Source organism: Triticum urartu, chromosome 6A, assembly GCF_056163025.1.
Source record: "Triticum urartu cultivar PI428250 chromosome 6A, HENAU_Tu73, whole genome shotgun sequence".
In the NCBI taxonomy this organism is placed as follows: domain Eukaryota; kingdom Viridiplantae; phylum Streptophyta; class Magnoliopsida; order Poales; family Poaceae; genus Triticum; species Triticum urartu.
This window is the reverse complement of record NC_141878.1, coordinates 568326932-568351394: the sequence shown is the minus strand read 5'-3', so window position 1 is coordinate 568351394 and position 24463 is coordinate 568326932. Positions and strand designations below refer to the sequence as shown.

At 42.7% G+C, this 24463-nt stretch overlaps 1 protein-coding gene across 1 annotated transcript; it reads right to left on the bottom strand.

Annotated features, from left to right (window-relative positions):
• Positions 1–1404: 1404 nt before the first annotated feature.
• Positions 1405–3483, bottom strand: LOC125516966 (agamous-like MADS-box protein AGL80). The gene has a single exon (XM_048682219.2). The coding sequence runs from the start codon at positions 2497–2499 to the stop codon at positions 1774–1776; it is 726 nt and encodes a 241-aa protein (XP_048538176.2). The 5' UTR covers positions 2500–3483; the 3' UTR covers positions 1405–1773.
• Positions 3484–24463: the final 20980 nt, after the last annotated feature.

Here is a 24463-nt window from a genome sequence, read left to right as displayed (position 1 = left end):
AGTATAAGGCCTTTCCTAGTAGTGTCACGTAGTCATGTTTAAAATTTTCAAAGCACAGAGAAAACACATAAGTCGCAAATGAATTAACTTAGACTTTCTTAACATACGATCTTTCTACAAATCCTAGAAAACAGATGTGCACCACATGTCCTCTAGCTCCTAGATGTGAGTCACCCATAGATGTCATTCAAAACAAGTTCATGCTCAAATAGGTTGCACTGATTTGACAACTAGCAAAGTGGCCCGTCCAATGTGCGGGCTAGTATTTTATAAAGTGGTATCACATTCACAAATATGAGCCTTTTTCAAGCATAGTTTTGTATTGGGTATGTTTGATTTAATCACTGATATATTAATATATATATGTTATGTAGTACTCTACCGCGTTGTTATCCATGTTGTACTAACTCTTTTTGTAATCAATAATTTATCTTTTCACCCGCAAATAATAATAAGTTCTATAGAGGATGACCGTTGTTATCCATGGAAACACGCGGAGGAAAGGGATGCATTTGTCCTGTAGAGGATGGCTAGTCCTTATCAACTCCGTGGGTTCTAAGTTCTAACATGATTCTTTACATGATGTCTTTCTTCTAATCGTCAAAATAAAGTTCAATGTGCGGGTGCTTATTATTGATAGTTTTAATGCGCGTGACACATGCTGAAGCGGAGACACTTCAATATTATTCTTGCCTCCTCTGTAGTTTGTACTACTAATGCTGAAGAGTGACGACACCATTGAGTGCGCATAGTTTCCATTGGCCCATTAGCATTCTTGTTGGACACGCCTTCTAATCTAGTGGTCTCCGAATGCCATGCGGATTCCTTCGTTGGCAAGCTAATTAAAGTGGGCGTTTGGTGGTAACATGTTTTCTTTAAACCTTTATTATCATAGCATGGAATTTGTAGGAACGCTATAATTTAAGTCCTGATCGGTCACTTGTTGCAGCTTGTAGAGTTCATCACTAGCAAAAAGAATAGTCAACACAACATGGAAATGGTTGCAATTCTCAAACTTACATGCTGATGGAGGTCCGGTCAGTGGGGTGACGTAGAGCAAGATCGAGAGCATGGGAAGCAGAGGTATGTAGAGAAACTCCTGTGGGCCGGTCTGAAGAACGGAGAAGACTCTGAAGAACAGAGAACATGACACAGCTCCGACCAAGCAGAGCACAATGGAGAACTTCCATAGTTCTGATGTTTGCCTGTCGCGAGCTGTCGCTATGTAATTAAGTCAAAAAGTTAATTAATTCTCTAATCTGTATCCAGGAAAATATTAATCATCCAGCACATTTAGCTGGCTCCAGGAGAAGGAATCTTCAACTCGTTTCTACCACAGAAAAGGTAAAATTCTAGACACCAAAATAGCATGACATTAAAGGCCCTGACAGAAGCCCCAACAGGTCAACACACGAGACAAAGGTTCTTTGAGGCCCTGACAGCAATCAAGCAGCAATTATATATCAGGCATTTAGCTGTGCAAGTAATGTCAGACAAAACACAATTGTGACACAAAAAAAACAGGTGCAACTTAAGATTTACCACCAATGCGCAGCAGATAAAAAAAATAGCCTTTTGGGTAGAGATCAACGGAATAACAATTCAATAACAACATTACAATAAAAAACAAGACTTGGTTCAGAGAGCAAGATGAATACAACGACGCACATGGACGAATAATATAACACTTTCAGGAAACTAAATAAATAACGAGAGATAGATCGCATGATAGCTGGCCATGCAAAGCGGCTGGAGATCCTCATCCCGCCAGGCTTACATGGGAGGGAAAGGACTCGAACTGAACCCCAGATCGGAGAATTGCGTTTCCATCATCATATCACCGCCGGAGAAGCCGGCGCCGTCGTGGCTGGCATTGCCACCGTAGACCTGGGTGCCGACGTCCCCACCGGAGCTCACCATGTCAAGCCAGCCTTCCTCCTCCTGCGGTGACGCCAGATACAGCGGCTGAGACCTCATGTCGATGTTGTCGGTGCTGACGCATGGAGCTGGCGGTGGCGCCTGGACATGGTTTTTTGCCATGCGTTCGCCGAGGCTCTTGAGGAGCTCGTCCACCTTCCAGCCAACGCGGGCGAGCTCCTCAGCGCTGAGGTCAACGAGGCCTGGGTGGTTGCCGTGCATGATGTTGTAAAGGAGGTACCTGATCTCGCTGTCCTGGCAGTCGCGGCGAGCCTTGTCGACCTGGTCCCGGAGCTTGGCGATGCGCTGGGTGAGGAATGCCTCCTGGTCCAGCGTCTTCTTGCAATGCCCCAGCTCCGGCATGCTCTTGAATTCATTTAGGATATCCACCGCCTCGGCGTGGGAAGGGAACACCTGAGGCTCCGCCTCGCCCTCGCCGTACACCACCAGGCAGGTCTTGACATCGCACATGGTGCCCAGCTCGGTCGCCTTTTTCATCAGGCTCCCGAGACGATTCCTGAACCTAGTGCGCCGGGCGGAGTCCTTGGCGATGTACTGCAGGGTCACCTTCTTGCGAGCCATTGCCGGCAAAGGGATAAAACTAGCCAAGGTAAGGAAAGTTGCTGGTTTAGGCAGGGAGGAGGGGTAGATTTATAGTGGCGAGATCGCCAAGGAATTAATTTCATGATATGGCAAGAGATTGGGAGAATATTGCATAAGATTTACTGCCTTAATTGTGCCCATATATAATTTTGGCACCCATTTAAACCGTCCTTTTTTAACTTTGTATATTTGGCGTCCATTTAAACCTTTTAAATTTACGCGTGTGTGACAGTTGGCCCCTTGTATGGCGAGAGCGCGGCAAATTGTACGCGCGCAGATGGTTTCCACGCGACGTAACGGTTCGTTTTGCAATGCTTCATGTGCGACGGATGTCATCGCACTAAGCGCGTCAAGCCGTGCAAATGAATAGAGCGAGCACAAGTCTCCGTTGCTCCTATCCAACACGCAAAAAGAAAGACATTATTAACCAGCAACCTGAAAAGCCATCGATGATGTTTGTAACACACGCCGCATATTAAGCGAAAAAGTAAACATCTAGGGCCGATAAAGGGGTTCATAACCGTAAGTAGTCATTCATTATCGCTAGTGGGTCAATTGCACCAACGGGCCTGTGTTTGGTACTATACGCACAACTTGCGCGCCAAATTAGTCACCCGCAGTGCTTATTTTCGTCCCACGTAGTATATGATGGGAGGAAACGACTTGTTCAGAATACCACAACCTTTGAGTTGTTGGAGAACATAAGACCACCTTCCTTGCAGTGGTTATTTTCATTCCACCTAGTATATGCCCGGAGAACCCGACTTTCTCAGAATACCACAATCTTTGAGTTGTAGGAGACCATATGACCACCTTCCAAACAAGAAACACCGTGTTTCCTTCACCAGGCTGGTGCTTATGCATTGAACATCTAACCCCGAGTGTACCATTAGGATGAAGTAGGCCCCGTGCGACTTTTCCCCTACTAAAGTATTCCGCGGTAACTTCTGGACTACCGCTAAGTTGAACTTGGATAGGCTCGATGGAGAGCAGTCAAGGAAGGAGGATATGAACCCAGTACCCGTCACATGATAGGAGGTTCACATGTAGAAAAACTAGTGCAATGGCCAACACCTTTTCAGTGGTCTCCCTCGCCTCCCAAAATATGTGATCTACTTTTGCTTTTGTAAATTTCTCCATGTAATGAGGTCATTCAGAAGCCTGGGGAAGGGGTGGAAGCGTGACTACCATCATCTTTACTATGGGACTCTGAGAGCGATGGGAGCCTCTTCCCCATTGTGGAGGGTCTGGCTGCCTAGGAGGATGATAACTCAACCCCAATCTCAGTACGAATGAATTATTTCTTAAATTTCGTGGTTGTTAGCCTGTGAGACAACCTGATATGGTCCTCCTTTACACCGAGAAAATGTGGCATCCAAGTGTTGGGCTTATAGTTGGACGGTACTCAGCTCATCACGATGCTAGAGTTCCCCATCCCCATGCCCATGCGTGCCACCCATTGTTGGTTGAGGTTGACCATGACCAAGCACACACGGGCGCGCGCGGGGGGGGGGGGGGGGGGGGGGGGGGTCGGGGCACCTAGACCTGGGTTCCATGGTGAAGCTCCTCCGACTATTTCGTGTCCTCTAGATTCGGTGATCCCAGATTTGTGCTCAGCATTGCCATATGTAATTTTGATATGGCGTCAGATTGAAATAATATTTCATTAGATTTTCTACCTTAATTGTGCCCATATGTAATTTTGGCACACGTTTAAAACTTCCTTTTATAACTTTGTATATTTGGTGTCCATTTAAATATTTTAAATTTACGTGCACGGACGACCGTTGACCCCTTATATTGTGGGAGCGTAAAAAATCGTATACACGCGAATAGTTTCCATGTGATGTAGCAAGTCATGTTTGAACGCTTCTTGTGCGACGCACGTCATCTCGCTGAGCTCATCAAGCCGTGAAATATGAATGGGCCGACACATGTCATCTCAGAGAGCTCATCAATCCATCAACGGTGTTTATAGCATATGCCGAGTTAAGACAAAATTTTTTTAACTTCTACAGGAAAAATAGAGCCCATTAGTAAGGATTCCCTACCGATAACGAGCCAAGTGCACCAACGGACTCGTTATTAATAAATATGCACAACTCACACGCCAAATTGGTGACCCTCACTCATTATTTTCATCCCATCTCACAACCTAGACCAGTACCGGGCTCCCGGCTCAATGCAACTACATACTGCGTACAAAAATTATTAAACTTCTCTTTGCTGCCCCAGTATGATGCCCTAGAGGCCTCTTGCACTCTTCGGATACCACAATCAGAACTCTCCTATACCCCATTGTACTTGAGCCACCACAGCCTCTCCCCTACCAGAGCCCCTCTCCCCATATCCGAGAAAGTGAACCTAGGTCTCGGATCCAGACTGTTGGATGTCCCATACCCCTCAAGCATGTGGCCTCCACTAGTAGTGAGATCGGTGGTTGTATAGCTTGATGTGATGAGTAGTGGGAGTGTCTCAGGTGCCCAGTGGCTTGCGGTGGGAGCACTTGCACCAATGTGCAGGTTTTCTGAGTCGTGCTGCAATGACGTGTAGAGGAACCTACAGATGTCAAGATCCCAAGGCTGATGCCTCCAAGCAATCGACCTTTCCCCGTGTGGCCTCCCACTAACAGACCTGCCTCCTGCAACCTTCCCGAACTAGATTCACATGCCTTGATGGTGACAGCAAGGCGATCAGCAACATCGAGTAGTTATTAGAGAGACGTGGCATGGTGCTCCACCTGTCGGACAACATCACATCACTGACTGGGAAAAGTTACGACCATTCATTGGTATAGTACACACAACACTAATAGGGTAAAACTGATGGTACTCAGAGGTGATTCCCAACATTGATAATGAGTTTAAAAACCAAGATTCTAATACCAATAATACAAAATTCACCCTCTAATCCGCCACCCTCTCCCAAACTGGCAATGCCTTAACCCCCACCCCCACCCCCAACACATGAACACAACACACACATGTTGTCCCACTCTCATCCACCGGAGCCCCCCTTGGCCTCCTCCACTAGAGCCCCCCGCTTCTCTCACACGAAGCCCCTGAACCCCTTTCTCAAATGTGGGGGACTCACCTCCCAGATCTAGGAGTCTTTGAGTCCCCCTCCCCACTCGAGTGTTGCACCCCTTCAATCATCCCTCCACCACCCATGGAGTACTCAGTGGTGGTGCGAGTGGGAGTAGTGTGCTACCGGGAAGCAACACATGTTCCAACGGCTCGTGGTTAAGCACATTGTGTTTCCAAAGTTGTGCCAAAATTTCCATATATGTGAACTGGATGTGGTTCCATATATTCAGGGTTGAATATGCTTCCACTAGCAGTAGTACTCACACTATTAATAGTGAATGAGTTCTTTCTCACATTCTGCGGTTGTCAGCCTATGAGACAACCTGAGATTGTCCTCCTCTGTATCAAGCGCTGGACTTCTTCTTGGGCGAGGCTTCGCTCTCCACGAAGATGGAGGGTCTCCATCTCCAAGTGTGTTTATATTGGATGAATCGCCCAAGGATTAATTACAAGATATGGCATCAAATTGGAAGAATATTGCATAAGATTTACTCCCTTAATTGTGCCCATATGTAATTTTGGCACCCATTTAAACTTTCCTTTAATAACTTTGTAAATTTGGCGTCCATTTAAAACTTCTAAATTTACACGTTCAACCGTTGGCACCTTGTATCTCAAGAGCACGACATATTGTACGCATGCAAATGGTTTCCACACAACATATCAGTTCTCTTTGGATTGCTTCATGTGTGACACACATCATCCCACTGAGCTCGATCATCAAGGCGCACAAATGAGTTGAGTGAGCACAAGTCAATGTTGCTCCTATCCAACAGGTCAAAGAAAGACATTATTAACCAGCGACCTGAAAAGCCATGGATGATGTTTGTAACATATGCCCTATTAAGTGAAAAAAGTAAGCATATAGGGCCTAAAATAGGGTCCATAACCATAATTAGTGATTCCTTATCGCTAGTGGGTCAATTGCACCAATGTACATGTGACTCGTATGATATGTACAACTTACGCACGAAAGTGGTGAGCCAAAGTGGTTATTTTTATCCCTCCTAGCATATGCCGGCCGGGAGGACCCAACTTGCTCGGAATAGCATATGCCGGCCGGGAGGACCCAACTTTCTCAGAATAGCACAACCAAAGTGGTGAGCCGAAGTGGTTATTTTCGGGCTGTAGTTAGTCTCTGATGACCAGGGCATGACCGGGTAGCAAGGGCGGTTAGGCTAGTACCTGGACCGAAAGGACATGTGGCTCAGCCATAGTTGCTCGAAAGAGTGTGTGTCCGGGAGCTTAAAAAAGCCTAATGCCATGACATGCGCAAAAGGGCGGGTCGACTCGGGCAACCCAAGTAGGAACACCCAAGTAACAACACAACGAGGCAACCAACCTACAAATACCTCCCAAAGGCTGGTTTGGCTTATGTTTTAATTTCCATTTGGTCATTCACATCTGATCATTTATATTGTGTCCGTGTGTATTATTACTCATGCTAATGGCCTTTGGGGATGATTTATAGAACAAACATGTGCTGACGTGCTGCCCATAGTGTTGCTTAACTTCCTGGCTTCAGTTTCAAATTAAGCAATGGGTCATCTAGTGAAGATAAAATATGGAGCAAATAAAAGGCTTGCACACTTTTGCTTCTTATTTGGTTCTTGTTGGCTGAATACAACTAAAATTTACATGAAAATGTGACAAAACTAAACCATAACTCATCTATGTGATCATTCCAACTGACAATAAATTAAAACGGGAAATTCATTTGGCCATCTTTTTATAAAACCATAAGTCCAAAGTTTGTACAAAATAATAAAGCATTTCAAATATTTTTTTATTTAAGATTCTTTTTCACATGGTCAAATATTATAATATACATTCTCTCACATCAAAAATAGATAACTATAATATTTTGAGAACTTCAATTTATAATTTTTTAAAATCCGTGAAAACCATTATAATATTATCACAGCGAATGGACATGTAGCCTAGTGGTTACATTGACCTTAGTAGCACCCCAGGTCATGGGTTCGACTCCCAGTGGGAGCGGATTAAACAGGTGTGGGCAAAAAATTCCAGAATAAAAGGACTATAGGGTTGTTGCTCTACAGTAAATATTATCTCATCTATATATTTGAGCCCAAAATTCTTCCAAATTTATCCAAGCTTTATAATGGAGCTCAAAACCTTCCCTAGTAAGGACATCACATAGTCATGTTTAAAATTTCCAAAGTACATAGAAAATACACAAAAGGTAAATTAATTAACATAGACTTGCTTAACATAAGATCTATCTAACAATCCAAGAAAAACGATATGCACCATATGCCCCGTAGATCCTAGATGCAAGTCACCCATAGATGTCATTCAAAACAAGTTCATGCTCAAATAGGTTGCAATGTTTTTGACTACTAGCAAAGTGGCCCGTCCGATGTGAAGGCTAGAAATCTATAAAGTGGTATCACATTCACAAATATGAGCCTTTTCCGAGCATAGTTTTGACTTGGGTATGTTTGATTTAATCACGGGTATATTAATATATATGTTATGTAGTAATCTACTATGTTGTTATGCATAGTGTACTAACCTTTTTTTGTAATCAATGATTCTTATTTGTACCAGCAAATAATAATAATAATAATAGTTTCTATTTGTGTCAGTTTCTAGCCTTTTGATCATAGTAATATTATATTAATAGCGTTAGAGTTTGATTTCGAAATACATGCGTTTATGCATCTGCTTCTGTAAATTAAGACAATGCAAACCATCCATACAAATTATTATGAAACGATGATTCTCATTTTTAATTGGATGCTTACAAAATAAGATTTAGTTGTACACTAACTCCCTAATCAAAGAATGTGTTCAATTTCCCAACATACTATTTTCATGTCTAGATGGCCACTTCATCTTGCTCCTGCTCATGTCTTTCTAGGAATGGTTACCGACATCCCCTTTTGTCCTTGTGCTCTTGCTACACAATCGTGCGCACAATCCCAAGTATGTAATTTGAACTCTAATTTATCTTTCCCTTGTTGTAACTAATAATAAATTCATGAAAAAAATTGGTTTGCATTGCGCGCGCGCGCACACACACACACACTGTGCTAGTGAATTCTTAATGGATCATTTTAAAAATCAAAATCATTGCAATAAAAGTTTAATAAAATTCACATCTTCAAAGAAAATTATTGTTGGCTCAATAATGAGATGTTTTCGTGAGAGAGATTCTTTAAAAACCCGCCAACTAAGAATTCGCAAAAGCATTGTAAAAATATATAAATTTGGTACTGCAACTTTTACTCACTGATCCAGCATCACCCTTGGTAATCATATGTTAGGTATCATAACTAGATTAGATTACTATAAACATATGTCTATGGCCGAGTAGCTGGATAATATTTTACTAATATAAACATATGTAATGACCTTTTTTACACCATATTAGTTCTTACATTCTCGACACATGCTCCAGCTATATATAATCATGCTGTCAAATTTTTACTATAATTTAATACATAATTTTAGGGCATGTACAGTGATTGATCAGATGATTTTACCTTCTTTATTTCACACTACTTAGTATCATCTGAATTCAATAACCGCTTATATGCGTCAAATAATATGTGTTGCCCAAATGTATTGAAATAAGGTGGGATGAAAATATTGAAGGAAATATGCCCTAGAGGAAATAATAAAGTTATTATTTATTTCCTTATATAATGATAAATGTTTATTATTTATGCTAGAATTGTATTAACCGGAAACATGATACATGCACCTGTTTTGCCTACTAATGGCGCACTACAGGTGCGCCACTAGCATCACACCATTAGAATTGTTTACTAATGGTGCACCACAGGTGCTGTTGGGGAACGTAGTAATTTCAAAAATTTCCTATGCACACGCAAGATCATGGTGATGCATAGCAACGAGAGGGGAGAGTGTTGCCTACGTACCCTCGTAGACCAACAGCGGAAGCGTTAGCACAACGCGGTTGATGTAGTCATACGTCTTCACGGCCCGACCGATCAAGCACCGAAACTACGGCACCTTCGAGTTCTAGCACACGTTCAGCTCGATGACGATCCCCGGACTCCGATCCAGCAAAGTGTCGGGGAACAGTTCCGTCAGTACGATGGCATGGTGATGATCTTGATGTACTACTTTCGCAGGGCTTCGCCTAAGCACCGCTACAATATTATCGAGGATTATGGTGGAAGGGGGCACCGCACACGGCTAAGAATATGATCACGTGGATCAACTTGTGTGTCTAGGGGTGCCCCCTGCCCCCGTATATAAAGGAGCAGGGGGAGGTGCGGCCGGCCAGGAGGAGGGCGCGCCAGGAGGAGTCCTACTCCCACCGGGAGTAGGATTCCCCCCTTTCCTAGTTGGAATAGGATTCGGGAGGGGGAAAGAGGAGAGAGAGAAGGAAGGGGGGGCGTCGCCCCCCTCTCCTTGTCCTATTCGGACTAGGGGGGGAGGGGCGCGCGGCCCAGCCCTGTCCACCTCTCCTCTCTTCCACTAAAGCCCACTAAGGCCCATATACCTCCCGGGGGGGTTCCGGTAACCTCCCGGGGGGGGTTCCGGTAACCTCCCGGTACTCCGGTAAAATCCCGATTTCACCCGGAACACTTCCGATATCCAAATATAGGCTTCCAATATATCAATCTTTATGTCTCGACCATTTCGAGACTCCTCGTCATGTCCGTGATCACATCCGGGACTCCGAACAAACTTCGGTACATCAAAATGCATAAACTCATAATATAACTGTCATCAAAACCTTAAGCGTGCGGACCCTACGGGTTCGAGAACAATGTAGACATGACCGAGACACGTCTCTGGTCAATAACAAATAGCGGAACCTGGATGCTCATATTGGCTCCCACATATTCTACGAAGATCTTTATCGGTCAGACCGCATAACAACATACATTGTTCCCTTTGTCATCGGCATGTTACTTGCCCAAGATTCGATCGTCGGTATCTCAATACCTAGTTCAATCTCGTTACTGGCAAGTCTCTTTACTCGTTTCGTAATACATCATCTTGCAACTAACTCATTAGTTGTAATGCTTGCAAGGCTTATGTGATGTGCATTACCGAGAGGGCCCAGAGATACCTCTCCGACAATCGGAGTGACAAATCCTAATCTCGAAATACGCCAACCCAACATGTACCTTTGGAGACACCTGTAGAGCTCCTTTATAATCACCCAGTTACGTTGTGACGTTTGGTAGCACACAAAGTGTTCCTCCGGCAAACGGGAGTTGCATAATCTCATAGTCATAGGAACATGTATAAGTCATGAAGAAAGCAGTAGCAACATACTAAATGATCGAGTGCTAAGCTAACGGAATGGGTCAAGTCAATCACATCATTCTCCTAATGATGTGATCCCGTTAATCAAATACCAACTCTTTGTCTATGGTTAGGAAACATAACCATCTTTGATTAACGAGCTAGTCAAGTAGAGGCATACTAGTGACACTCTGTTTGTCTATGTATTCACACATGTATTATGTTTCCGGTTAATACAATTCTAGCATGAATAATAAACATTTATCATGAAATAAGGAAATAAATAAGAACTTTATTATTGCCTCTAGGGCATATTTCCTTCAGTCTCCCACTTGCACTAGAGTCAATAATCTAGTTCACATCACCATGTGATCTAACATCAATAGTTCACATCTTTATTTGGTTAACACCCATAGTTCACATTGATATGTGACCAACACCCAAAGGGTTTACTAGAGTCAGTAATCTAGTTCACATTGCTATGTGATTAACACCCAAAGAGTACTAAGGTGTGATCATGTTTTGCCTGTGAGAGAGGTTTAATCAACGGGTCTGCTATATTCAGATCCGTAAGTGTTTTGCAATTTTCTATTTCTACAATGCTCTGCACGGAGCTACTTTAGCTAATTGCTCCCACTTTCAATATGTATCCAGATGAAGACTAAGAGTCATCCGGATTAGTGCCAAAACTTGTATCGATGTAACCCTTTTACGACGAACCTTTTGTCACCTCCATAATCGAGAAACATATCCTTATTCCACTAAGGATAATTTTGACCGCTGTTCAGTGATCTACTTCTAGATCACTATTGTACTCCCTTGACAAAATTAGTGTAGGGTATACAATAGGTCTGGTACACAGCATGCCATACTTTATAGAACCTATGGCCAAGGCATAGGGAATGACTTTCATTCTCATTCTATTTTCTGCCGTGGTCGGGTTTTGAGTCTTACTCAATTTCACACCTTGTTACACAGGCAAGAACTCTTTCTTTGACTGTTCCATTTTGAACTATTTCAAAATCTTGTCAAGGTATGTACTCATTGAAAAAACTTATCAAGCGTCTTGATCTATCTCTATAGATCTTGATGCTCAATATGTAAGCAGCTTCACCGAGGTCTTTCTTTGAAAAACTTCTTTCAAAAAACTCCTTTATGCTTTGCAGAATAATTCTACATTATTTCCGATCAACAATATGTCATTCACATATACTTATCAGAAATGCTGTAGTGCTCCCACTCACTTTCTTGTAAATACAGGCTTCACCGCAAGTCTGTATAAAACTATATGCTTTGATCATCTCATCAAAGCGCATATTCCAACTCCGAGATGCTTGCACCAGTCCATAGATGGATCGCTGGATCTTGCACATTTTGTTAGCACCTTTAGGATTGACAAAACCTTCTGGTTGCATCATATACAACTCTTCTTTAATAAATCCATTAAGGAATGCAGTTTTGTTTATCCATTTGCCAGATTTCATAAAATGCGGCAATTGCTAACATGATTCAGATAGACTTAAGCATAGATACGAGTGAGAAACTCTCATCGTAGTCAACACCTTGAACTTGTCGAAAACCTTTTCCGACAATTCTAGCTTTGTAGATAGTAACACTACTATCAGCGTACGTCTTCCTCTTGAAGATCCATTTAATCTCAATGGCTTGCCGAACATCGGGCAAGTCAACCAAAGTCCATACTTTGTTCTCATACATGGATCCTATCTCAGATTTCATGGCCTTAAACCATTTTGCGGAATCTGGGCTTATCACCGCTTCCTCATAGTTCGTAGGTTCGTCATGGTCAAGTAACATGACCTCCAGAACAGGATTACCGTACCACTCTGGTGCAGATCTCACTCTGGTTTACCTACGAGGTTCGGTAGTAACTTGATCTGAAGTTACATGATCATCATCATTAGCTTCCTCACTAATTGGTGTAGTAGTCACAGGAACAGATTTCTGTGATGAACTACTTTCCAATAAGGGAGCAGGTACAGTTACCTCATCAAGTTCTACTTTCCTCCCACTCACTTCTTTCGAGAGAAACTCCTTCTCTAGAAAGGATCCATTCTCAGCAATGAATATCTTGCCTTCAGATCTGTGATAGAAGGTGTACCCAACATTTTCTTTTGGGTATCCTATGAAGATGCACTTCTCTAATTTGGGTTTGAGCTTATCAGGTTGAAACTTTTTCACATAAGCATTGCAACCTCAAACTTTAAGAAACGACAGCTTAGGTTTCTTGCCAAACCATAGTTCATACGGTGTCATCTCAACGGATTTAGATGGTGCCCTATTTAATGTGAATGTAGCTGTCTCTAATGCATAACCCCAAAACTATAGTGGTAAATCGGTAAGAGACATCATAGATCGCACCATATCTAATAAAGTACGGTTACGACTTTCGGACACACCATTACACTGTGGCATTCCAGGTGGCGTGAGTAGTGAAACTATTTCACATTGTTTTTAACTGAAGGCCAAACTCGTAACTCAAATATTTTACTTCTGCGATCATATTGTAGAAACTTTTATTTTTGTTACGATGATTCTCCACTTCACTCTGAAATTCTTTGAACTTTTTAAATATTTCAGACTTGTGTTTCATCAAGTAGATATACTCATATCTGCTCAAATCATCTGTGAAGATCAGAAAATAATGATACCTACCGCGAGCATCAATATTCATCGAACCACATACATCAGTATGTATGATTTCCGACAAATCTGTTGCTCGATCCATTGTTCCGAAGAACGGAGTCTTAGTCATCTTGCCCATGAGGCATGGTTCGCAAGCATCAACTGATTCATAATCAAGTGATTCCAAAAGCCCATCATCATGGAGTTTCTTCATGCGCTTTACACCAATATGACCTAAACGGCAGTGCCACAAATAAGTTGCACTATCATTATTAACTTTGCATCTTTTGGTTTCAATATTATGTTTATGTGTATGACTACGATCGAGATCCAACGAACTATTTTCATTGGGTGTGTAACCATATAAGGTTTTATTCATGTAGGCAGAACAACAATTTATTCTCTTACTTAAATGGATAACCGTATTACAATAAACATGATCAAATCATATTCATGCTCAACGCAAACACCAAATAACACTTATTTAGATTCAACACTAATCCCGAAAGTATAGGGAGTGTGCGATGATGATCATATCAATTTTTGGAACCACTTCCAACACACATCATTACTTCACCCTTAACTAGTCTCTGTTTATTCTGCAACTCCCGTTTCGAGTTACTAATCTTAGCAACTGAACTAGTATCAAATACTTAGGGGTTGCTATAAACACTAGTAAAGTACACATCAATAACATGTATATCAAATATACTTATGTTCACTTTGCCATCCTTCTTATCCGCCAATCACTTGGGGTAGTTCCGCTTCCAGTGACCAGTCCCTTTGCAGTAGAAGCACTTAGTCTCAGGCTTAGGACCAGACTTGTGCTTCTTCACTTGAGCAGCAACTTGCTTGCTGTTCTTCTTGAAGTTCCCCTTTTTTCCTTTGCCCTTTTCTTGAAACTAGTGATCTTGTCAACCATCAACACTTGATGCTCTTTCTTGATTTCTACCTTCATCGATTTCATCATCATGAAAAGCTTGGGAGTCGTTTTCGTCATCCCTTGCATACTATAGTTCATCACGAAGTTCTACTAACTTGGTGATGGTGACTAGAGAATTCTGTCAATCACTATCTTATCTGGAAGATTAACTCCCACTTGATTCAAGCGACTGTAGTACCCAGACAATCTGAGCACATGCTCACTAGTTGAGGGATTCTCCTCCATCTTTTAGCTATAGAACTTGTTGGAGACTTCATATCTCTCAACTCGGGTATTTGCTTGAAATATTAACTTCAACTCCTGGAACATCTCATATGGTCCATGACGTTCAAAACGTCTTTGAAGTCCCGATTCTAAGCCGTTAAGCATGGTGCACTAAAATATCAAGTAGTCATCATATTGAGCTAGCCAAACGTTCATAATGTCTGCATCTGCTCCTGCAATAGGTCTGTCACCTAGCGGTGCATCAAGGATATAATTCTTCTGTGCAGCAATGAGGATAAACCTCAGATTACGGATCCAATCCGCATCATTGCTACTAACATCTTTCAACACAATTTTCTCTAGGAACATATCAAAATAAACATATGAAAGCAACAACGCGAGCTATTGATCTACAACACAGATATGCTAATACTACCAGGACTAAGTTCATGATATATTAAAGTTCAATTAATCATATTACTTAAGAACTCCCACTTAGATAGACATCCCTCTAATCCTCTAAGTGATCACGTGATCCAAATCAACTAAACCATGTCCGATCATCACGTGAGATGGAGTAGTTTCAATGGTGAACATCACTATGTTGATCATATCTACTATATGATTCACGCTCGACCTTTCGGTCTCCGTGTTCCGAGGCCATATATGTATATGCTTGGCTCGTCAAGTATAACCTGGGTATTCCGCGTGTGAAACTGTTTTGCACCCGTTGTATTTGAACGTAGAGCCTATCACACCCGATCATCACGTGGTGTCTCAGCACGAAGAACTTTCGCAACGGTGCATACTCAGGGAGAACACTTCTTGATAATTAGTGAGAGATCATCTTAAAATGCTACCGTCAATCAAAGCAAGATAAGATGCATAAAAGATAAACATCACATGCAATCAATATAAGTGATATGATATGGCCATCATCATCTTGTGCTTGTGATCTCCATCTTCGAAGCACCGTCGTGATCACCGTCGTCACTGGCGTGACACCTTGATCACCATCGTAGCATCCTTGTCGTCTCGCCAATCTTATGCTTCCACGACTATCGCTACCGCTTAGTGATAAAGTAAAGCATTACAGCGCAATTGCATTGCATACAATAAAGCGACAACCATATGGCTCCTGCCAGTTGCCGATAACTTGGTTACAAAACATGATCATCTCATACAATAAAATTCAGCATCATGTCTTGACCATATCACATCACAACATGCCCTGCAAAAACAAGTTAGACGTCCTCTACTTTGTTGTTGCAAATTTTACGTGGCTGCTACGGGCTTAAGCAAGAACCAATCTTACCTACGCATCAAAACCACAACGATAGTTTGTCAAGTTGGTGCTGTTTTAACCTTCGCAAGGACCGAGCGTAGCCACACTCGGTTCAACTAAAGTTGGTGAAACTGTCACCCGCTAGCCACCTTTGTGCAAAGCACGTCGGGAGAACCGGTCTCGCGAAAGCGTACGCGTAATGTCGGTCCGGGCCGCTTCGTCCAACAATACTGCCGAACCAAAGTATGACATGCTGGTAAGCAGTATGACTTATATCGCCCACAACTCACTTGTGTTCTACTCGTGCATATAACATTAACACATAAAACCTAGGCTCGGATGCCACTGTTGGGGAACGTAGTAATTTCAAAAATTTCCTACGCACACGCAAGATCATGGTGATGCATAGCAACGAGAGGGGAGAGTGTTGCCAATGTACCCTCGTAGACCGGCAGCGGAAGCGTTAGCACAACGCGGTTGATGTAGTCGTACGTCTTCACGGCCCGACCGATCAAGCACCGAAACTACGACACCTCTGAGTTCTAGCACACGTTCAGCTCGATGACGATCCCCGGACTCCGATCCAGCAAAGTGTCGGGGAAGAGTTCCGTCAGCACGACGGCGTGGTGACGATCTTGATGTACTACTGTCGCAGGGCTTCGCCTAAGCACCGCTACAATATTATCGAGGATTATGGTGGAAGGGGGCACCGCACACGGCTAAGAATATGATCATGTGGATCAACTTGTGTGTCTAGGGGTGCCCCCTGCCCCCGTATATAAAAGACCAGGGGAAGGTGCGACCGGCCAGGAGGAGGGCGCGCCAGGAGGAGTCCTACTCCCACCGGGAGTAGGATTCCCCCCTTTCCTAGTTGGAATAGGATTCGGGAGGGGGAAAGAGGACAGAGAGAAGGAAGGGGGGGGGCGCTGCCCCCATCTCCTTGTCCTATTCGGACTAAGGGGGGAGGGGCGCGCGGCCCAGCCCTGGCCACCTCTCCTCTCTTCCACTAAAGCCCACTAAGGCCCATATACCTCCCGGGGGGTTCCGGTAACCTCCCGGTACTCCGGTAAAATCCCGATTTCACCCGGAACACTTCCGATATCCAAATATAGGCTTCCAATATATCAATATTTAGGTCTCGACCATTTCGAGACTCCTCGTCATGTCCGTGATCACATCCTGGACTCCGAACAAACTTTGGTACATCAAAATGCATAAACTCATAATATAACTGTCATCAAAACCTTAAGCGTGCGGACCCTACGGGTTCAAGAACAATGTAGACATGACCGAGACACGTCTCCGGTCAATAACCAATAGCGGAACCTGGATGCTCATATTGGCTCCCACATATTCTACGAAGATCTTTATCGGTCAAACCGCATAACAACATACGTTGTTCCCTTTGTCATCGGTATGTTACTTGCCCGAGATTCGATCGTCGGTATCTCAATACCTAGTTCAATCTCGTTACTGGAAAGTCTCTTTACTCGTTTCGTAATACATCATCTTGCAACTAACTCATTAGTTGTAATGCTTGCAAGGCTTATGTGATGTGCATTACCGAGAGGGCCCAGAGATACCTCTTCGACAATCGGAGTGACAAATCCTAATCTTGAAATACGCCAACCCAACATGTACCTTTGGAGACACCTGTAGAGCTCCTTTATAATCACCCAGTTACGTTGTGACGTTTGGTAGCACACAAAGTGTTCCTCCGGCAAACGGGAGTTGCATAATCTCATAGTAATAGGAACATGTATAAGTCATGAAGAAAGCAATAGCAACATACTAAATGATCGAGTGCTAAGCTAACTGACTGGGTCAAGTCAATCACATCATTCTCCTAATGATGTGATAGCATGGCAGGGGGGCACCCCATAGAAACAACAATTGATCATTGATCTTTTAGCTGTGTGTGGTGCCCCCCTCCACCATAATCCACCTCGGTCATATCGTAGCGGTGCTTAGGCGAAGCCCTACATCGGTAGCATCATCATCACCATCACCAAGACACCGTGCTGACGGAACTATCATGTGAAGCTTTGCTGGATCGGAGCTCGCAGGACGTCATCGAGTTGAACGTGTGCAGAACTCGGAGGTGTTGTGCGTTCGGTACTTGGATCGGTCGGATCGTGAAGATGTACGACTACATCAACCGCGTTGTGCTAACGCTTCCACATTCGGTCTATGCGGGTACGTAGACATACTCTCCGCTCTCGTTGTTGTACATCACCATGATCCTGTGTGCGTGTAGGATTTTTTTGAAATTACCACGTTCCCCAACAGTGGCATCCGAGCCAGGTTTATGCGTAAATGTTACATGCACGAGTAGAACACAAGTGAGTTGTGGGTGATACAAGTCATACTGCCTACCAGCATGTCATACTTTGGTTCGGCGGTATTGTTGGATGATGCGGCCCGGACCAACATTACGCGTATGCTTGCGCGAGACTGGTTCTTCCAACGTGCTTTGCACACAGGTGACTGGCAGATGTCAGTTTGTCCAACTTTAGTTGAACCGAGTGTGGCTACGCCCGGTCCTTGTGAAGGTTAAAATAGCACTAACTTGACCAACTATCATTGTAGTTTTTATGCGTAGGTAAGAACGGTTCTTGCTCAGCCCGTAGCAGCCACATAAAAACTTGCAACAACAAAGTAGAGGACGTCTAACTTATTTTTGAAGGGCATGTTGTGATGTGATATGGTCAAGACATGATGCTATATTTATTGTATGAGATGATCATGTTTTGTAATAGAGTTATCGGCAACTGGCAGGAGCCATATGGTTGTCGCTTTATTGTATGCAATGCAATCGCCCTGTAATTGCTTTATTTTATCACTAAGCGGTAGCGATAGTCGTAGAAGCAATAGTTGGCGAGACGAAAACGATGCTACGATGGAGATCAAGGTGTCGCACCGGTGGTGATCATGACGGTGCTTTAGAGAAGGAAATCAAAGGCACAAGACGATGATGGCCATATCATATCACTTATATTGATTGCATGTGATGTTTATCCTTTATGCATCTTATTCTGCTTTGTTTGAAGGTAGCATTATAAGATGATCTCTCATTAAATTTCAAGGTAAAAGTGTTCTCCCTGAGTATGCACTGTTGCCAACGTTCGTCGTGCCAAGACACCACGTGATGATCGGGTGTGATAAGCTCGATGTTCATCTACAACGGGTGTAAGACAGTTTGACACACGCAGAATACTCGGGTTAAACTTGACGAGCCTAGCATATGCAGATATGGCCTCGGAACACTGAGACCGAAAGGTTGAGCATGAATCATATAGTAGATATGATCAACATAGTGATGTTCACCATTGAAAACTACTCCGTTTCACGTGATGATCGGTTATGATTTAGTTGATATGGATCACGTGATCACTTAGATGATTAGAGGGATGTCTATCTAAGTGGGAGTTCTTAAGTAATATGATTAATTGAACTTAAATTTATCATGAACTTAGTACCTGATAGTATTTTGCTTGTCTATGTTATTGTAGATAGATGGACCGTGGTGTTGTTCCATTGAATTTTAATGCATTCCTTGAGAAAGCAAAGTTGAAAGATGATGGTAGTAATTACATGAACTGGGTCCGTAACTTGAGGATTATCCTCATTGCTGCACAGAAGAATTACTTCCTGGAAGCACTGCTGGGTGCCAGGCCTGCTGCAGATGTTGTTGATGATGTTAAGAACGTCTGGCAGAGTAAAGCTGATGACAACTCGATAGTTCAGTGTGTCATGCTTTACGGCTTAGAACCGGGACTTCAACGATGTTTTAAACATCATGGAGCATATGAGATGTTCTAGGAGTTGAAGTTAATATTTCAAGGAAATGCCCGGGTTGAGAGATATGAAGTCTCCAATAAGTTCTATAGCTGCAAGATGGAGGAGAATAGTTTTGTTAGTGAACATATACTCAAAATGTCTGGGTATCCTAATCACTTGACTCAACTGGGAGTTAATCTTCCTGTTGATAGTCTCATTGACAGAGTTTTTGAATCACTGCCACCAAGCTACAAGAGCTTCGTGATGAACTATAATATGCAAGGGATGAATAAGACAATTGCCGAGCTCTTCGCAATGCTAAAGGCAGCGGAGGTAGAAATCAAGAAGGGGCATCAAGTGTTGATGGTCAACAAGACCACCAGTTTCAAGAAAAAGGGTAAAGAGAAGAAGAAGGGGAACTTCAAGAAGAACATCAAGCAAGTTGCTGCTCAAGAGAAGAAACCCAAGTCTGGACCTAAGCCTGAGACTGAGTGCTTCTACTGCAAACAGACTGGTCACTGGAAGCGGAACTGCCCCAAGTATTTGGCGGATAAGAAGGATGGCAAGGTGAACATATGTGATATACATGTTATTGATGTGTACCTTACCAGAGCTTGCAGTAGCACATGGGTATTTGATACTGGTTCTATTGCTAATATTTGCAACTCGAAACAGGGACTACGGATTAAGCGAAGACTGGCTAAGGACGAGGTGATGATGCGCGTGGGAAATGGTTCCAAAGTCGATGTGATCGCCGTCAGCACGCTACCTCTACATCTACCTTCGGGATTAGTTTTAGACCTGAATAATTGTTATTTTGTGCCAGCGTTGAGCATGAACATTATATCTGGATCTTGTTTGATGCGAGACGGTTATTCATTTAAATCTAAGAATAATGGTTGTTCTATTTATATGAGTAATATCTTTTATGTCATGCACCCTTGAAGAGTGGTCTATTTGTGTTAAATCTCAATAGTAGTGACACACATATTCATAATGTTGAAGCCAAAATATGCAGAGTTGATAATGTTAGTGCAACTTATTTGTGGCGCTGCCGTTTGGGTCATATTGGTGTAAAGCGCATGAAGAAACTCCATACTGATGGACTTTTGGAATCACTTGATTATGAATCACTTGTTACTTGCGAACCATGCCTCATGGGCAAGATGACTAAAACGTCATTCTCCGGAACAATGGAGCGAGCAACAGATTTGTTGGAGATCGTACATACTGATGTATGTGGTCCAATGAATATTGAGGGCCGTGGCAGGTATCGTTATTTTCTCACGTTCACAGATGATTTGAGCAGATATGGGTATATCTACTTAATAAAACATAAGTCTAAAACATTTGAAAAGTTCATAGAATTTCAGAGTGAAGTGGAAAATCATTGTAACAAGAACATAAAATTTCTACGATCTGATCGTGGAGGAGAATATTTGAGTTACGAGTTTGGTATACATTTGAAACAATGCGGAATAATTTCGCAATACACGCCACCTGGAACACCAAAGCGTAATGGTGTGTCCGAACGTCGTAATTGTACCTTATTAGATATGGTGCAATCTATGATGTCTCTTACTGATTTACCACTATCGTTTTGGGGTTATGCTTTAGAGACGGTTGCATTCACGTTAAATAGGGCACCATCAAAATCCGTTGAGACGACGCCTTATGAACTATGGTTTGGCAAGAAACCAAAGTTGTCGTTTCTTAAAGTTTGAGGCTGCGATGCTTATGTGAAAAAGCTTCAACCAGATAAGCTCGAAGCCAAATCGGAGAAATGTGTCTTCATAGGATACCCAAAGGAAACTGTTGGGTACACCTTCTATCATAGATCCGAAGGCAAGACATTCATTGCTAAGAATGGATCCTTTCTAGAGAAGGAGTTTCTCTCGAAAGAAGTGAGTGGGAGGAAAGTAGAACTTGATGAGGTAACTGTACCTGATCCCTTATTGGAAAGTAGTTCATCACAGAAACCGGTTCCTGTGACACCTACACCAATTAGTGAGGAAGCTAATGTTGATGATCATGAAACTTCAGATCAAGTTACTACCGAACCTCGTAGGTCAACCAGAGTAAGATCCGCAGTAGAGTGGTACGGTAATCCTGCTCTGGAGGTCATGTTGCTAGACCATGACGAACCTACGAACTATGAGGAAGCGATGATGAGCCCAGATTCCGCAAAATGGCTTGAGGCCATGAAATCTGAGATGGGATCCATGTATGAGAACAAAGTGTGCACTTTGGTTGACTTGCCCAATGATCGGCAAGCCATCTAGAATAAATGGATCTTCAAGAAGAAGACAAACGCTGATGGTAATGTTATTGTCTACAAAGCTCGACTTGTTGCGAAAGTTTTTCGACAAGTTCAAGGAGTTGACTACGATGAGACCTCACCCGTAGCGATGCTTAAGTCCATCCAAATCATGTTAGCTATTGCCACATTTTGTGATTATGAAATTTGGCAAATGGATGTAAAAATTGCATTCCTGAATGGATTTCTGGAAGAAGAGTTGTATATGATGCAACCTAAAGGTTTTACCGATCCAAAAGGTACCAACAAAGTGTGCAAGCTCCAGCAATCCATTTATGGACTGGTGCAAGCTTCTCAGAGTTGGAATAAACGCTTTGATAGTGTGATCAAAGCATATGGTTTTATACAGACTTTTGGAGAAGCCTATATTTACAAGAAAGTGAGTGGGAGCTCTGTAGCATTTCTAATATTATATGTGGATGACATATTGTTGATTGAAAATGATATAGAATTTCTGGATAGCATAAAAGGACACTTGAATAAGAGTTTTTCAATGAAGGACCTCGGTGAAGCTGCTTACATATTGGGCATCAAGATCTATAGAGATAGATCAAGACACTTAATTGGACTTTCACAAAGCACATACCTTGACAAAGTTTTGAAGAAGTTCAAAATGGATCAGGCAAAGAAAGGGTTCTTGCCTGTATTACAAGGTGTGATGTTGAGTAAGACTCAATGCCCGACCACTGCAGAAGATAGAGAGAAAATCAAAGATGTTCCCTATGCTTCAGCCATAGGCTCTATCATGTATGCAATGTTGTGTACCAGACCTGATGTTTGCCTTGCTATTACTTTAGCAGGAAGGTACCAAAGTAATCCAGGAGTGTATCACTGGACAGCGGTCAAAAACATCCTAAAGTACCTGAAAAGGACTAAGGATATGTTTCTCATTTATGGAGGTGACAAAGAGCTCATCATAAATGGTTACGTTGATGCAAGCTTTGACACTGATCCGGACGATTCTAAATCGCAAACCGGATACGTGTTTATATTAAACGGTGGAGCTGTTAGTTGGAGCAGTTCTAAATAGAGCGTCGTGGCGGGATCTACATGTGAAGCAGAGTACATTGTTGCTTCGGAAGCAGCAAATGAAGGAGTCTGGATGAAGGAGTTCATATCCGATCTAGGTGTCATACCTAGTGCATCAGGTCCAATAAAAATCTTCTGTGACAATATTGGTGCAGTTGCCTTGTCAAAGGAATCCAGATTTCACAAGAGAACCAAGCACATCAAGAGACACTTCAACTCCATCCGGGATCAAGTCCAGGTGGGAGACATAGAGATTTACAAGATACATACGGATCTGAATGTTGCAGACCCGTCTACTAAGCCTCTTCCATGAGCAAAACATGATCAGCACCAAGGCTCCATGGGTGTTAGAATCATTACTGTATAATCTAGATTATTGACTCTAGTGCAAGTGAGAGACTGAAGGAAATATGCCCTACAAGCAATAATAAAGTTATTATTTATTTCCTTATATCATGATAAATGTTCATTATTCATGCTAGAATTGTATTAACCGGAAACATGATACATGTGTGAATACATAGAAAAACAGAGTGTCACTAGTATGCCTCTACTTGACTAGCTCGTTGATCAAAATATGGCTATGTTTCCTAGCCATAGACATGAGTTGTCATTTGATTAACGGGATCACATCATTAGGAGAATGATTTGATTGACTTGATCCATTCTCTTAGCTTAGCACTTGATCGTTTAGTATGTTGCTATTGCTTTCTTCATGACTTATACATGTTCCTACGACTATGAGATTATGCAACTCCCGTTTACCGGAGGAACACTTTGTGTGCTACCAAACGTCACAACGTAACTGGGTGATTATAAATGTGCTCTACAGGTGTCTCCGAAGGTACTTGTTGAGTTGGCGTATTTCGAGATTATGATTTGTCACTCCAATTGTCGGAGAGGTATCTCTGGGCCCACTCGGTAATGCACATCACCATAAGCCTTGCAAGCATTGTAACTAATGAGTTAGTTGCGGGATGATGTATTACGGAACGACTAAAGAGACTTGCCGGTAACGATATTGAACTAGGTATTGAGATACCTACGATCGAATCTCAAGGCAAGTAACATACCAATGACAAAGGGAACAACGTATGTTATTATGCGGTTTGACCGATAAAGATCTTCATAGAATATGTGGGAGCCAATATGAGCATTTAGGTTCCGCTATTGGTTATTGACCGGAGACGTGTCTCTGTCATGTCTTCATAGTTCTCGAACCCGTAGGGTCCGCACGCTTAAAGTTCGGTGACGATCGGTATTATGAGTTTTTGTGTTTTGATGCACCGAAGGTAGTTCGGAGTCCCGTATATGATCACGGACATGACGAGGAGTCTCGAAATGGTCAAGACGTAAAGATCGATATATTGGACGACTATGTTTGGACACCGGAAAGGTTT

What these genes read in the sequence shown, in the direction of transcription:
- LOC125516966 (XM_048682219.2), bottom strand. Translation starts at nt 2,499, where the DNA reads ATGGCTCGCAAGAAGGTGACCCTGCAGTACATCGCCAAGGACTCCGCC.